We start from the raw sequence: 14,916 nt of genomic DNA, 5'->3' as shown, positions 1-14,916 counted from the left end.
GCACCGTGAACGGCTATCCGGTGTCAGCTGAAGCAGTCTGCGCTGCCGGATAAGCCATTTATGCGATGGCCCCAACATACAAAAGCATCGTATGTTGATGCTGCCTTCAACATGCGATGGCCTCTGAGAGGCCATCGCATGTTGAAATTATCGTATGTCGGGGCCATCGTAGGTCGGGGGGGGGGGTCACTGTATATATATTACACAATAAGTCATTTTCTGATGACCCAACCCCTTTAAGTTGTTGTGCAGATTTTGATATTCACTAACCAGTTGCTGCACGCTGGCCATTTTGTGAACTCCTCCAATATAAACATGAGATCTACAAAACTTACATGTAAATTGCTCACCCAACTTGTTTTATCTTTAGATTCTCGGAAGGACTTTCCATAATAATATCTACGCTCAACCTTCATGTTGGTTCAATGAAAAAAAAAAAAAAAAGCAGCAAAGAGCACAATAAAAGCCATGGCTGGTGTTGAGTGGCTGACACAATAAGCGGCTTTCATTAAATAGATCCATCAGGAAGTTTCAGACTAATTAATTTTGTGTTTATTCAGCTTCGGAAACCTCCCTCGTACGGTTTCATTTACCATGTAGCTGCTTTGCACAAGTGAATTACTTGTATAGTGACTCAAAGGCATTTAACAATGTCTTTGATATTTTAAGTACTAACTTGGAAGGATGTTTAATTTCTTCCTCATAATGAAAGAAGCTACAAAAAAAAAAGTGCTGAAACATTTGCATTTTTTCCTGCGTGAAATCAACAAAGAATGAGAAAGAAAATACCGAACACTTATTGGGCTTAATGGCCCCAAACTTACAAAGACAGCTCAATGCCAGGCAGTCACTAGACAGTAACATTTATAGGTTACTGTCTAGTGTGTCAGCAGTAAATGACCTATTGTTTAAATGTTATGCTCTGTAATGTGTGTGTGTGTGTGTGTGTGTGTGTGTGTGTGTGTATGTATGTGTGAATGTATGTGTAAATGTGTTTGTATGTATGTGTGTGTATGTGTGTGTATGTGTAAAAGTGTATGTATGTGTGAGTGTATGTATGTATGTATGTGTGTATGTAAGTATGTATGTGTAAATGTGTATGCATGTATGTGTGTGTATGTGTGTGTATGTATGTGTGTATATATGTGTATGTGTGTATGTATGTGTGTGTGTGTGTGTGTGTATGTATGTATGTATGTATGTGTGTATGTATGTATGTATGTGTGCATGTATATGTGTGCATGTATGTGTGTATATATGTGTATGTATGTGTGTATGTATATGTGTATATGTATATGTGTGTGTGTGTGTGTGTATATGTATATGTGTGTGAGTGTATGTATATATGTGTGAGTGTATGTATATATGTGTGAGTGTATGTATGTATGTGTGAGTGTATGTATGTATGTATGTGTGTGTATATGTGTGTGTATATGTGTGTGTGTATATGCATATATGTGTGTGTATGTATGTGTGTATATGTGTGTGTGTATATGTGTGTGTATGTATGTATGTATGTATGTATGTATGTGTATGTATATGTGTGTATCTATATGTGTGTGTCTATGGATGCGTGTGTGTATGTATGTATATGTGTGTGTATGTATGTGTGTATGTGTGTATATGTGTGTGTATGTTCCAGCATCACGTCCAAACGGCTAAAGATATTTACATGAAATTTGGCCACATGTTACTTATATGTCACCAACAAACAGGGTCTGGGTTTTTGTTTGAAGTCCCATACAAGTCTTTGGGAAATGTATGTTACCGCATAACTTCTGTACAGCTGGAGATATTTCAATACCTGGTTCACATATTAGAGGTCGGGATATGAGGACGGGTACAGGAGGATGGGTACGGGGATGAAATACGAAGTCAAAAGAGATATATATATATGCCAAAAGGTGTGGAGAAATCGGCACTGTATGAAACCAAGAGCTTATAGCTCAACAGCGGGTGCTCTGCTTCTCAGGTCTTGACCCCAAACCAGGATACATCCAGTAAACAAGTGAAGAAGCGGCACTCCAAAAATCATTTAGGCTGTATTTAGTCACCCATCAGGTGCAAAGGTGCGACGTTTCAGCCTCACAATGAGGCTTTTCTCATAAGGCTTTTCTCATTGCAATACTCCTTATCACAGATATACACTGGTTTTGCCTTTCTCCGTGAGTCTAAGTAACAGAGGTGAATACAATAGATGTTGACCAGCTACCCCCCCTCCCTGTAGAACAATCTCTGAAAAGGTCACAGAGAATGCCCAGTGAGATTTATCATTCATGTACATCAGACAACTCATGTTTATTCTTGTTTATAACTATGGAGCTTGCTGTAAAGCACATCTCAAAATGCTGTGAAAAATGCGCAGGCAAGATGGCTTACTCATGATAAAACAAGATGTGAATAGAGTCCAACTCAAAAAAAGGTGTCCTCCATTGATTGATCTATCCAAAATCTCTATTTTATTCTCTAAAGCAGTGTTTTTCAACCAGTGTGCCTCTAGCTGTTGCAAAACTCCAAATCTCAGCATGCCACCATCTGTCAGGGCATGCTGGGAGTTGGAGTTTTTCAACAGCTGGAGACAAACTGGTGGGGAAACACTGCTGTAAAAGTAGTTTTCTGCTCACCAAGGTTCACAAAATCCCAGTAAAGCCATTCCATTGTGTTCCGTATATTACAGCCATATTCTCTCCAACTACAGATGTACAGTATTACAGAAGCATGTGGTCGCTTCTCGGCCTTTTGCTAAGACAGTAGCATCTGTTCTCATCGGTTTTATTGGTGGATCAGACACCATCGATGTATGACTGGTGAGGATGGGTGCTGCATGGAGGGAACATGTGTACCGGGGCTGGTTTTCGACGGAATCAGCTCAACGGCTGCACTGATGTGACCTGCTTCCTTTGGGTCTCGCCATGAGGCAGAGAGGGTCTAGAGCCGAGGTACTTTGTGCCTCGGGGAGTGGTTACCCCGAGGAGCCAAAACTCACTGAGAGGATAGGCTCACTGAGTGGAATCACTTACACCATATCTCTACACCTTGTGGCACTCACCTCTTGATTTGCGGCCTTTTGGCTAGGATCGGAGACATTTTTATAGATCTGGCCGAATGTCCGGGCAGTAAACCTGCACACCTTCACTTATTTATTTTTGTTCACTGTGCCACTTTTGGCATGTTGTGTGTCCACAAGATTGTTAGGATGCGGTAGTCCTTCTGGGTGTCCCTCCTAGCAGTCTAGGGGAGGTGTATGTGGACATCAGGTTCTGCACTCATGCATAAACCCTGGGTGATCCAGCATGGGCAGGGTAATGACCGTTTACGGCTCTGTGGGCAGATATATTGGCTAACACCAAGGGGGATGCCAGGAGCTATTGTGGTCCCTTATTAGCTTCGGCGAAGAGGGACATCGAACCTGGAACCTCACAGGTACTTTTTGGTCCGGAGGCAAAGAGTAAGGTTTGTTGGGGGCCTCTCTCCAGTAGGAGAAGGGCTTGCGATAGACCACATTCTTTGTGCACTTTTTTTTGTGTAACATGTTTTGCACTTTTTCTTGCACTTTGGGTGATTCGAGAGCACGTTCCTTGGCTCTTAGATAAAAAATGTAAAAAAAGCCTGTGGTCCAGTAATGGTTTGCACCTTCATAGCGCTTTGTGAAAGATGGCTAGGCAGCTGTGCACATTGTAACCCATTGCGGAATCCTTGAAGGCTCAGGACCCTTCAAAAAAGAACTTAGCAATGTTCGCTGCGCACCCCCCCCCCACCCAGAAAATTAATAGAGCTCTGGCCTCTGTGCACCATTCATTCCCACCAATCAGCTTGTTATCCCCTATCCTGCGAGTAGGGGATAACTTCTTCATAAGGGAATACCCCCCTATATGACCCTGTTGAGGTCTATCACTGTTGGCTGACTGTTATTGTAACATTAGGCTGAGCTTTAAGTCCAATCCACAACATACATTGAAACTAATATGGGAACTTTTTTCATCCTGTAAATTTTTCTGGGATTGTCCTTCCAAAGATAGAGTCCGATGACAAATGTGCATAATGGAGTTTTCCATCTACCTTTAGAGGAAGGAGATAAAGTCAGATCAGTTTGTAAACGGGTCAAATAATATTCTATTGTGTATTTGGAACTGGGTAGGGTAGAGACTTATAGAAAAAAATGAGCTAAGTATAAAAAGTTTGCTCTTCTCCAGAACAAAGAAAACTGCCTATTTAGTGTTGTTCTATATGTATCTTCCCTGTCCAACCTATAGGTGGCACTAGAAAGACTGTTTCCTTCCTTCTTGAGGCGCACTAATCTGCATATCTTTCCCATGAAGCAATGTATGCAAAAATCTTCATACAGTAGCAGGGTATCTCCAAAACGGGAGCCCGAGTCCTTCCTGAAGTGGGAAAATCATCTTCTGCCAAGGGTGTACATATCAGAGGCAGATGTTACATCTGCTATGGGGCCCTTGGAGAAAAGGGCCCCATATTGGTTGCTCCCATTCCATTAACTGTTGGCAAGATACTGTGGAGAACTCCTCCCTCCAGAGAACTGCATTGTCAGCAAATTAATGGAGGGGGTATTGACCAATGAGTCATGGAAAGAAAGGGGAAATAAACACCAGACCTTTTTGTCCTAAGCCAATGGCATTGTAAATATATAAGCAATAAATGGTCATTCATGTACTTACTTGAGTAGTAGGGTCTCTGCTATGACGCCTGCACACACTGCCGCAATCTGAAATAGCTGAGAAGGAGCCGGATCTGGTAGTGTCTTTATATATTGGACAGAGATAGGCGTAGCTATGATGGCTGCTACTAATAAGAGACCGACCACTAGATTTCTCCATTGACAAACAAGTTGTTTCCATATAGTTCCCTCCTGAAGTTGATACTAAAACACAAGAGAAAGATAGATTAGTCAACACTGGACATGGAGCGGTCACCATTTTACAGTATATTATATTGTAAGATACTAAGAAAAAGACATCATCTAACATCCAGCGATCGGGCGACTGTGAGCAAGAACGAGACAGCCGAGGTCCCCAGATGAGGTGAACTTACTCAGCAGATTGATTCTGCGCACTATGAGATAATTGCTTTAAGTCTTTTTCAGATTTCGAGATTTTCTTGCCAGTGTTTCCTAACAATTTCCATACACACCGGTCTGCTGAACACGCATTTATGGATTGACGTAATCCAACAAGTGGGTGATCTATAGAAAGAATATAAAGATCTCTTGCTGGTAATTCGGAGTATAGTGCACTTATCTTCTCTCCCAGTAGAGGTTTAATGGAGAATATGAACAATTGCTTCCTTATATTCCACAGAGAAGAACATGGGCCTCTTGTCTGCAGAAACTACACAATGAGGACGATTACATTGGTTCATGCAAAACATGCAAACCCAATGCTAAGTGACATAAATAAGGCAGCTAAAAGATGCATCACATTAGGGCTGGGCGGTATACCGGTTCATACCGAATACCGAAATTTTTGGGCTGCACGATATGAATTTTTCCCATACCGCAATACCGGTTTGGCCCCTCCCCCTTGGGAATGAATTATCAGCCCAGCGCTGTCCCCACATTGGGGAACTAATAATACGTGACCCACCAGCGCTGTTCTACTCCCCCCACCAAATCATGTTACCTGCCAGCGCTGTTCTGCTCCCCCCCCAATTAATTATCAGCCCAGCGGGGTACTGCTCACATATGTCACCCACAAACACTCCCCTCCTCCTCTTTGTTGGGGGCCGCCGGCGCTGGAACTCACTGTACGCCAGTGGTCTCCAACCTGCAGACCTCCAAATGTTGCAAAACTACAACTCCCAGTATGCCCGGACAGCCAACGGAAGCCAGCTTCTTACATGACAGTGGGCTCAGCCAATCACTGGCTGGGGCGGGACATCGCTGCGGCCGGTGATAGGCTGACGGCTGTCCGACGTTCCAGTCCCCAGCGTAAGGCCGACGTAGGTAAGTTAAAGTTTATTTTCTTTATCTTTTGCAGCCCGGGCATAGGGATACAGCGTACAGCAGTGGTCTCAAGCCTGCGGATCTCCAGCTGTTGCAAAACTACGTTGGCTGTTCGGGCATGCTGGTAGTTGTAGTTTTGCAACAGCTGGAGGTCTGCAGGTTGGAAACCACTGGCGTACAGCGAGTTCCAGCACCGGTGGCCCCCAACAAAGAGGAGGAGGGCAGTGTTTGCGGGTGACATATGGGAGTAGTGCCCTGCTGGGCTGATAATTGGGGGGGAGCAGAACAGTGCTGGTGGTTAACATGATTGGGGGTGGGGGGTAGCAGAAGAGCGCTCAAGGGTCACATGATTTGGGGTGGGGGTGAAAGAAATACCGTTTTATACCGTGGAACCGCCACAAGTTCCAAAAATAATGTGATACACATATTTGGTCATTCCGCCCAGCTCTACATCACATCACGTGTTTGTCTACATGAGATGGTAATGAATCGGGAACATGCATGTAATATACTGTATAACCTTCATGAACTAATATATAGGGGGACATTCATCAATAAGATAGTAAAGATTTCACCAGTTTGCTTGGTGAATTATTTGCACAGTTGTTCAAAATTTACCAAAAAGGTGCACAGGACTTGATAAATTTTGCACATATTATAAAAACTACTGAGCTGCAGAGATTGGTTTAAAGGGGTACTCCGGTGAAAACCTTTTTTCTTTTAAATCAACTGGTGGCAGAAAGTTAAACATATTTGTAAATTACTTCAATTAAAAAATCTTAAAGACTTTCTTTTTGGAATGCTCTCTGATGACATCACAACCACAGTTCTCTCTGCTGACGTTATTATAATAATAATAATGCTTTATTTATTGTTGTCCATAGTGGGATTCGAACCCAAGTCCCCAGCACTGCAAGGCAGCAGTGCTAACCACTGAGCCACCATGCTGCCCTTAGCATACATCTGCTATGCATGGTTGCTAAAATGGACAGAGATGTCAGCAGAGAGCACTGTGCTCGTGATGTCATCAGTGTTCCAAAAAGAAAGGAATTTCCTCTGTAGCATTCAGCAGCTAATAAGTACTGGAAGGATTAAGATTTTTTAATAGAAGTAATTTACAAATATGTTTAACTTTCTGCCACCAGTTGATTTAAAAGAAAAAAAGGTTTTCACCGGAGTACACCTTTAAGCTGTGGGCTCTGGCATCTGACACTTTTGTAGGTGTCCTATTAAATGGTGTAGGTTTGCGCAAAAAGTAGGCTTTGTACAAAAAAAAAAAAAAAAAAAAAAATTATATTATATATATATATATATATATATATATATATATATATATATATATATATAACTTCTAAATTTCATTTGCACAAATAATAAATACCGCTCCACTGCATAAAGTGGTGTACGGTGCACTAAACAGCAGACAACTTTGAAAGATGTTCTACCGAAAATTGCGCAAAATATGCAGGGACATTTAGAACATTGTAAAGCCAATGATAAATGTCCCCCATAGAGTCAACATATTGAGTGAGGTTCCCACTGAACCATTTACATGAAAGGTTTTGGAGGGACTCTATTATTGTGGTGAAATATCGTCACCTTAAAGAGTTACTGTGAGGATGGCCAGGGGGCAGGATACGGTTAAACCAAAAGTGCAATCCCCTTGACCGAGACTAGCGCTGAAACTGACACCCGGCAGGTCATCTGATCACTTTCGTTTCATCGCTAGTCTCTGGAAAAGGGATTCAGCTCAAACGTATCATGCTGCCGGCCATCGTTACACTTTACAACATAACACAATTATGGGAAAAAAAAAAAAGTTTTGATAATTTTAAGACCTATCAAAAGTTTTGATCAGCTTAGATCTGAGTGTTCAGACCCCGACCAAACACGAGCCAGGAGAAGTGCCCTCTTACAGTGTTCTTTGCCGAATCTGTGTCACGTGACCTGGACAGCCTCCTAATATAATTTTATGGGGCAGTCATCCAGGTCTCCAACACAGACCACCTCTCTCTGCTAATTTTCCTCATCAGTCGAGGCCTGACAGGGGTACTCCGCCCTGGAAGATCGTCACGCCCCCTCCCATAGACTTGCATTGAGGGGGCGGGGCGTGACACCACATGGGGCGGAGTCATGACATCATGATCTTCCGTGGTCGGGAGGAATTAGCCTTAGAGCCTCAAGTGCTTCCGGAAGCAGTTACAGGCGGGTGCTGCATGCTATATTGTGTGTCCCCCCAGCGGCGGGACCCCGGAAATCTGACATCTTATCCCCTATCCAAAGGATAGGGGCGGAGTACCCCTTGAATACTCCGACCTGGCCAACAAGAACTTTTGACATATACTTCGTTTTTTCATTGTTAGGTTGAGTGTTAACACCGAAAAGTAGCAGATAAAGGCAGATAAAGACATTAGCAATTTTCTCTGGTGCTTAACCCCTTAAGGACCAAGCCCATTTTGGCCTTAAGGACCAGAGCGTTTTTTGCACCTCTGACCACTGTCACTTTAAACATTAATAACTCTGGAATGCTTTTAGTTATCATTCTGATTCCGAGATTTTTTTTTCGTGACATATTCTACTTTAACATAGTGGTAAATTTTTGTGGTAACTTGCATCCTTTCTTGGTGAAAAATCCCAAAATTTGAAAATTTTGCATTTACTTTGTAATATACATTTTCCTTACAAGCAGAAAGCTTCAAATACATTTTTTTTATTCACATATACAATATGTCCACTTTATATTTGCATCATAGGAGTGACGAGTTTTTACTTTTGGAAGACACCAGAGGGCTTCAAAGTTCAGCAGCAATTTTCCAATTTTTCACAAAATTTTCAAACTCAATATTTTTCAGGGACCAGTTCAGTTTTGAAGTGGATTTGAAGGGTCTTCATATTAGAAATACCCCATAAATGACCCCATTATAAAAACTACACCCCCCAAAGTATTCAAAATGACATTCAGTCAGTGTTTTAACCCTTTAGGGGTTTTGCAGGAATAGCAGCAAAGTGAAGGAGAAAATTCAAAATCTTCATTTTTTACACTCGCATGTTCTTGTAGACCCAATTTTTGAATTTTTGCAAGTGGTAAAAGGAGAAAATTTTTATTTGTATTTGTAGCCCAATTTCTCTCGAGTAAGCACATACCTCATATGTCTATGTAAAGTGTTCGTCAGGCGCAGTAGAGGGCTCAGAAGCGAAGGAGCGACAAGGGGATTTTGGAGAGAACATTTTTCTGAAATGGTTTTTGGGGAGCATTTCACCTTTAGGAAGCCCCTAGGGTGTCAAAACAGCAAAAAAAAAAACAAAAAAAAAAAAACACACATGGCATACCATTTCGGAAACTAGACTCCTCTGGGATCGTAACAAGGAATAAAGTGAGCCTTAATACCCCACAGGTGTTTCATGACTTTTGCAAATCTAAAAAAAATAATAATAATTTGACCTAAAATGCTTGGTTTCCCAAAAATTTTACATTTTAAAAAGGGTAATAGCAGAAAATACCCACCAAAATTTGAAGCCCAATTTCTCCCGATTCAGAAAACACCCCATATGGGGGTGAAAAGTGCTCTGCTGGCGCACTACAGGTCTCAGAAGAGGAGTAGTCACATTTGGCTTTTTGAAAGCAAATTTTGCACTGTGGGCATGCCGCATTTAGGTGTTTCACGACTTTTGCATATGTAAATATTTTTTTTTTTACCTAAAATGCTTGTTTTCCCAAAAATGTTACATTTTAAAAAAGGGTAAAAGCAGAAAATACCCCCCCCAAAATTTGTAACACAATTTCTCCCGAGTACGGCGTTGCCCCATATGTGACCCTAAACTGTTGCCTTGAAATACGACAGGGCTCCAAAGTGAGCGCGCCATGTGCATTTGAGGCCTAAATTAGGGATTGCATAGGGGTGGACATTGGGAATCACTGGCGTAGAATCCCCATAACAGGGTGCCTCCAGCTGTTATAAAACTCCCAGCATGCCTGGACAGTCAGTGGCTGTCTGGTAAAACTGGGAGTTGTTTTGCAACAGCTGGAGGCTCCGTTTTGGAAACAGTGGCGTACCAGACGTTTTTCATTTTTATTGGGGAGGGGAGGGGGCCTGTCTGTATAGGGGTATGTGTATATGTAGTGTTTTTTTACTTTTTATTTTATTGTGTGTTAGTGTAGTGTTTTTAGGGTACAGTCACACAGGCGGGGGTTCACAGTAGTTTCTCGCTGGCAGTTTGAGCTGCGGCAGAAAATTTGCCACAGCTCAAACTTGCCGCCTGATACTTACTGTAAACCTCCACCCATGCGAGTGTACCCTGTACATTCACATTTGGGGGGGGGGGGGGGGGGACATCCAGCTGTTGCAAAACTACAACTCCCAGGATGCGCTGACAGACTGTACATGCTGAGTTTTAGTTTTGCAACAGCTGTAGGCACACTGGTTATGTATCCCTGAGTTTGTGACCTAACTCAGTGTTTCACAACCAGTGTGCCTCCAGCTGTTGCAAAACTACAACTCCCAGCATGTACGGTGCATGCTGGGAGTTGTAGTTTGCAACAGCTGGAGGCACACCGGTAGTGTAACACGGAGTTAGGTAAAAAAAAAAAAAAAAAAAAAAAAGTTTCACAACCAGTGTGCCTTCAGCTGTTTCAAAACTACAACTCTCAGCAGTCACCGACAGCCAACGGGCATGCTGGGAGTTGCAGTTATGCAACCAGCAGATGCACCACTACAACTCCCAACATGCACTTTAGCTGTTTGTGCAAGCTGGGGGTTGTAGTTATACAACAGCTGAAGGTACACTTTTCCATAGAAAAAATGTGCCTCCAGCTGTTGCAAAACTATAAGTACCAGCATGCCCATAAGGGAATGCTGGGAGTTGTGGTGGTCTGCCTCCTGCTGTTGCATAACTACAGCTCCCAGCATGCCCTTTTTGCATGCTGGGAGCTGTTGCTAAGCAACAGCAGGAGGCTGTCACTCACCTCCAACTGCTGCTCCACGCCGCCGCGCACAGGTCAGTCCCTCGTTGTCGTCGCCGCTGCTCCTGGGGCACCGATCCCAACAGGGAGGCCGGGGATCGGGGTCCCCAGCTGCCGGGGTCAACTTTCCGCACCCGCTCACGTCCTCCGGAAGAGGGGTGGAGCGGGTTGCGGGAGTGACACCCGCAGCAGGTGCCCTGATTGGTCGGCCGGTAAATCGGCCGACGAATCAGGGCGATCGTGAGGTGGCACCAGTGCCATCTCACCCCTGGTGGCTATGGCTGTTCGGGGCAGTCAGAGACAGCCCCGAACAGCCTGTAATTCCGTGTCACTGGGTCACTGGAGACCAGATATCGCCGCAGATCGCTGGACTGAATTGTCCAGCGATCTGCGGCCATTGCCAACATGGGGGGGCATAATGACCCCCTGGGCGATATGCCGCGATGCCTGCTGAACGATTTCAGCAGGCATCTGGCTCCGGTCCCCAACTGGCTAGCGGTGGGGACCGGATTTCCCACGGGTGTATGGATACGCCCTCGGTCCTTAAGGACTTGGAATGCAGGACGTATCTGTGTCCTGAAGAGGTTAAACGAAATCTGTCATCAATGTAACCTGCACAGACCTGTCAGTACAGACAGGTAGCGTAGGTGACACTGATGACAATGGTACTTACCTGGTCTCATTCTGTGCTGTCGTTCTCCGGCTATCCTCTTCGGTATCTTCAGCTCTGGGCCAGACTTTGGGCAGAGCTTAGTGACGTCAGTCTGCTGTTCTCTACTGGGTCCCGCTGCTACCAAACACTAAGCTCCACCCATGCTTCAAGTCGCGCCCGGAGCTGAAGATACCAAAGAGGATTGCTGGAGAACGACAACACACAACAGGATAAGGCAAGTACCCTTGTCAGTGTCACCAGCGCTACCTGTTTGTACTGACTGGTTACTGCAGGTGACACTCAGAACACAATCCGCCTTAAAGGAAATATGTCATACCAACAGCCTCCCTATTGGAAAGAACATGCTCGGTAAGCCAATCCGAGTGTGCAAGTTAGTGTTAAAGGGGTTATCCAACATAAGGTGATTTTAGTACTTACCTGCCAGAACTGGGCATTTCCTGTTGGATTTTGACCTCTAAACTACACATCCCACAGTTCCATGCTTGAAAGTTTGAGATCACTTTCCTTCCTCCCATTCATCAGCCACCCCACCCATTGAAGCACTGTTTTCTAACCAGGAGGCCTACAGCTGTTAAATTGAAGCAGGATAGGCTCCCTCTGATCACCTGACTAGTGATGTCAGGTCTTGATGCGCTGCAACCTGGGAAATCCCGAGACATGAGTAATTTTGTATGCTGTTAAAAATAAATATTGGCGAGGATAATCACAGAATTGTGAGATCACCGTCACACACAGGTACAGACACTATATTACGAATTACACTATTTTCAGAGCCCCTGTAGCAAAGTCAAAGAAAAAAAATTCCTGGAATACCCCTTTAACCCCTTAACCCCTTAAGGACTCAGCCCATTTTGGCCTTAAGGACTCAGACAATTTAATTTTTACGTTTTCATTTTTTCCTCCTCGCCTTCTAAAAATCATAACTCTTTTATATTTTCATCCACAGACTAGTATGAGGGCTTGTTTTTTGCGCGACCAGTTGTCCTTTGTAATGACATCACTCATTATATCATAAAATGTATGGCGCAACCAAAAAACACTATTTTTGTGGGGAAATTAAAACGAAAAACGCAATTTTGCTAATTTTGGAAGGTTTCGTTTTCACGCCGTACAATTTATGGTAAAAATGACGTGTGTTCTTTATTCTGAGGGTCAATAGGATTAAAATGATACCCATTATTATATACTTTCATATTATTGTTGCGCTTAAAAAAAATCACAAACTTTTTAACCAAATTAGTACGTTTATAATCCCTTTATTTTGATGACCTATAACTTTTTTATTTTTCCGTATAAGCGGCGGTATGGGGGCTCATTTTTTGCGCCATGATCTGTACTTTTTTTTGATACCACATTTGCATATAAAAAACTTTTAATAAATTTTTTATAATTTTTTTTTTAATAAAATGTATTAAAAAAGTTGGAATTTTGGACTTTTTTAAATTTTTTTTCGTTCACGCCGTTCACCGTACGGGATCATTAACATTTTATTTTAATAGTTCGGACATTTACGCACGCGGCGATACCAAATATGTCTATAAAAAATGTTTTTTACGCTTTTTGGGGGTAAAATAGGAAAAAACGGACGTTTTACTTTTTTATTGGGGGAGGGGATTTTTCACTTTTTTTTTACTTTTACTTTTACATTTTTTTACATTTTTTTTTACACTTGAATAGTCCCCATAGGGGACTATTCATAGCAATACCATGATTGCTAATACTGATCTGTTCTATGTATAGGACATAGAACAGATCAGTATTATCGGTCATCTCCTGCTCTGGTCTGCTCGATCACAGACCAGAGCAGGAGACGCCGGGAGCCGCAAGGAGGCAGGTGAGGGGACCTCCGTGCGGCGTTATGAATGATCGGATCCCCGCAGCAGCGCTGCGGGCGATCCGATCGTTCATTTTAATCGCGAACTGCCGCAGATGCCGGGATCTGTATTGATCCCGGCACCTGAGGGGTTAATGGCGGACGCCCGCGAGATCGCGGGCGTCGGCCATTGCCGGCGGGTCCCTGGCTGCGATCAGCAGCCGGGATCAGCCGCGCATGACACGGGCATCGCTCCGATGCCCGCGGTTATGCTTAGGACGTAAATGTACGTCCTGGTGCGTTAAGTACCACCTCACCAGGACGTACATTTACGTCCTGCGTCCTTAAGGGGTTAAGGACCAAGGGCGTACCGGTACGTCCTTGGTCCTGCTCTCCTGATATAACGCGGGGTTACACAGTAACCCAGCATCATATCATGGCGGGCCCGGCGTCATAGTGAAGCCGGGACCCGCCTCTAATAGCCCGCAGCGCTGATCCCGGCGCCACACGCTATTAACCCTTTAGCCGCGCGCTCGGAGCTAAAACCGAAAGCGAAAGTTGCCGGTTAACTCAGTGGGCTGTTCGGGATAGCCGCGGCAAAATTGCGGCATCCCTAACAGCTTACAGGACAGCGGGAGGGCCCCTACCTGCCTTCTCGCTGTCCGATCGCCGAATGACTGCTCAGTGCCTGAGATCCAGGCATGAGCTGTCAAGCGGCAGAATCATTGATCACTGGTTTCTTATGAGAAACCAGTGATTAATGTAAAAGATCAGTGTGTGCAGTGTTATAGGTCCCTATGGGAAAACAATGATCAGTGTGTGCAGTGTTATAGGTCCCTATGGGATAACAATGATCAGTGTGTGCAGTGTTATAGGTCCCTATGGGATAACAATGATCAGTGTGTGCAGTGTTATAGGTCCCTATGGGAGCTATAACACTGCAAAAAAAAAGTGAAAAAAAGTGAATAAAGATCATTTAACTCCTACCCTATTAAAAGTTTGAATAACCCCCCTTTTCCCATAAAAAAAAAAAAAAAAAAAACAGTGTAAATAAAAATCCATTGTTTTACAAATCTAATGTGGGTTACTGAAAAAAAAAAAAAAATTATATATCTATATCTATATCTCTATATCTCTATATCTCTATATCTCTATATCTCTATATCTCTATATCTCTATATCTCTATATATATCTCTATATATATATATATATCTCTATATCTCTATATCTCTATATATATCTCTATATCTCTATATATATCTCTATATCTCTATATATATCTCTATATCTCTATATATATCTCTATATCTCTATATATATCTCTATATCTCTATATATCTCTATATATCTCTATCTATATCTCTATCTATATCTCTATATCTCTATATATCTCTATCTATATCTCTATATATCTCTATCTATATCTCTATATATCTCTATCTATATCTCTATCTATATCTCTATCTATATCTCTATCTATATCTCTATCTATATCTCTATCTATATCTCT

At 43.0% G+C, this 14,916-nt stretch overlaps 1 protein-coding gene across 5 annotated transcripts in view; it reads right to left on the bottom strand.

Annotated features, from left to right (window-relative positions):
• The window catches only part of LOC130275340 (uncharacterized), a 505,363-nt gene that overhangs the window by 184,084 nt on the left and 306,363 nt on the right, over positions 1-14,916 (bottom strand). For all 5 annotated transcript variants that reach the window (XR_008844734.1, XR_008844735.1, XM_056523209.1 and 2 more), the window contains one exon: positions 4,677-4,879. Coding sequence is in view for 3 of the 5 variants with exons in the window: in XM_056523209.1 (XP_056379184.1) it covers positions 4,677-4,879 (203 nt within the window). In the remaining 2 variants the exon portion in view is untranslated. The remainder of the gene's footprint in view (positions 1-4,676; positions 4,880-14,916) is intronic.

The sequence above is a fragment of the Hyla sarda genome, chromosome 6 (assembly GCF_029499605.1).
Source record: "Hyla sarda isolate aHylSar1 chromosome 6, aHylSar1.hap1, whole genome shotgun sequence".
Taxonomy (NCBI): Eukaryota; Metazoa; Chordata; class Amphibia; order Anura; family Hylidae; genus Hyla; species Hyla sarda.
The sequence above is the reverse complement of the archived record's forward strand: the minus strand, read 5'-3'. Positions and strand labels throughout refer to the sequence as shown.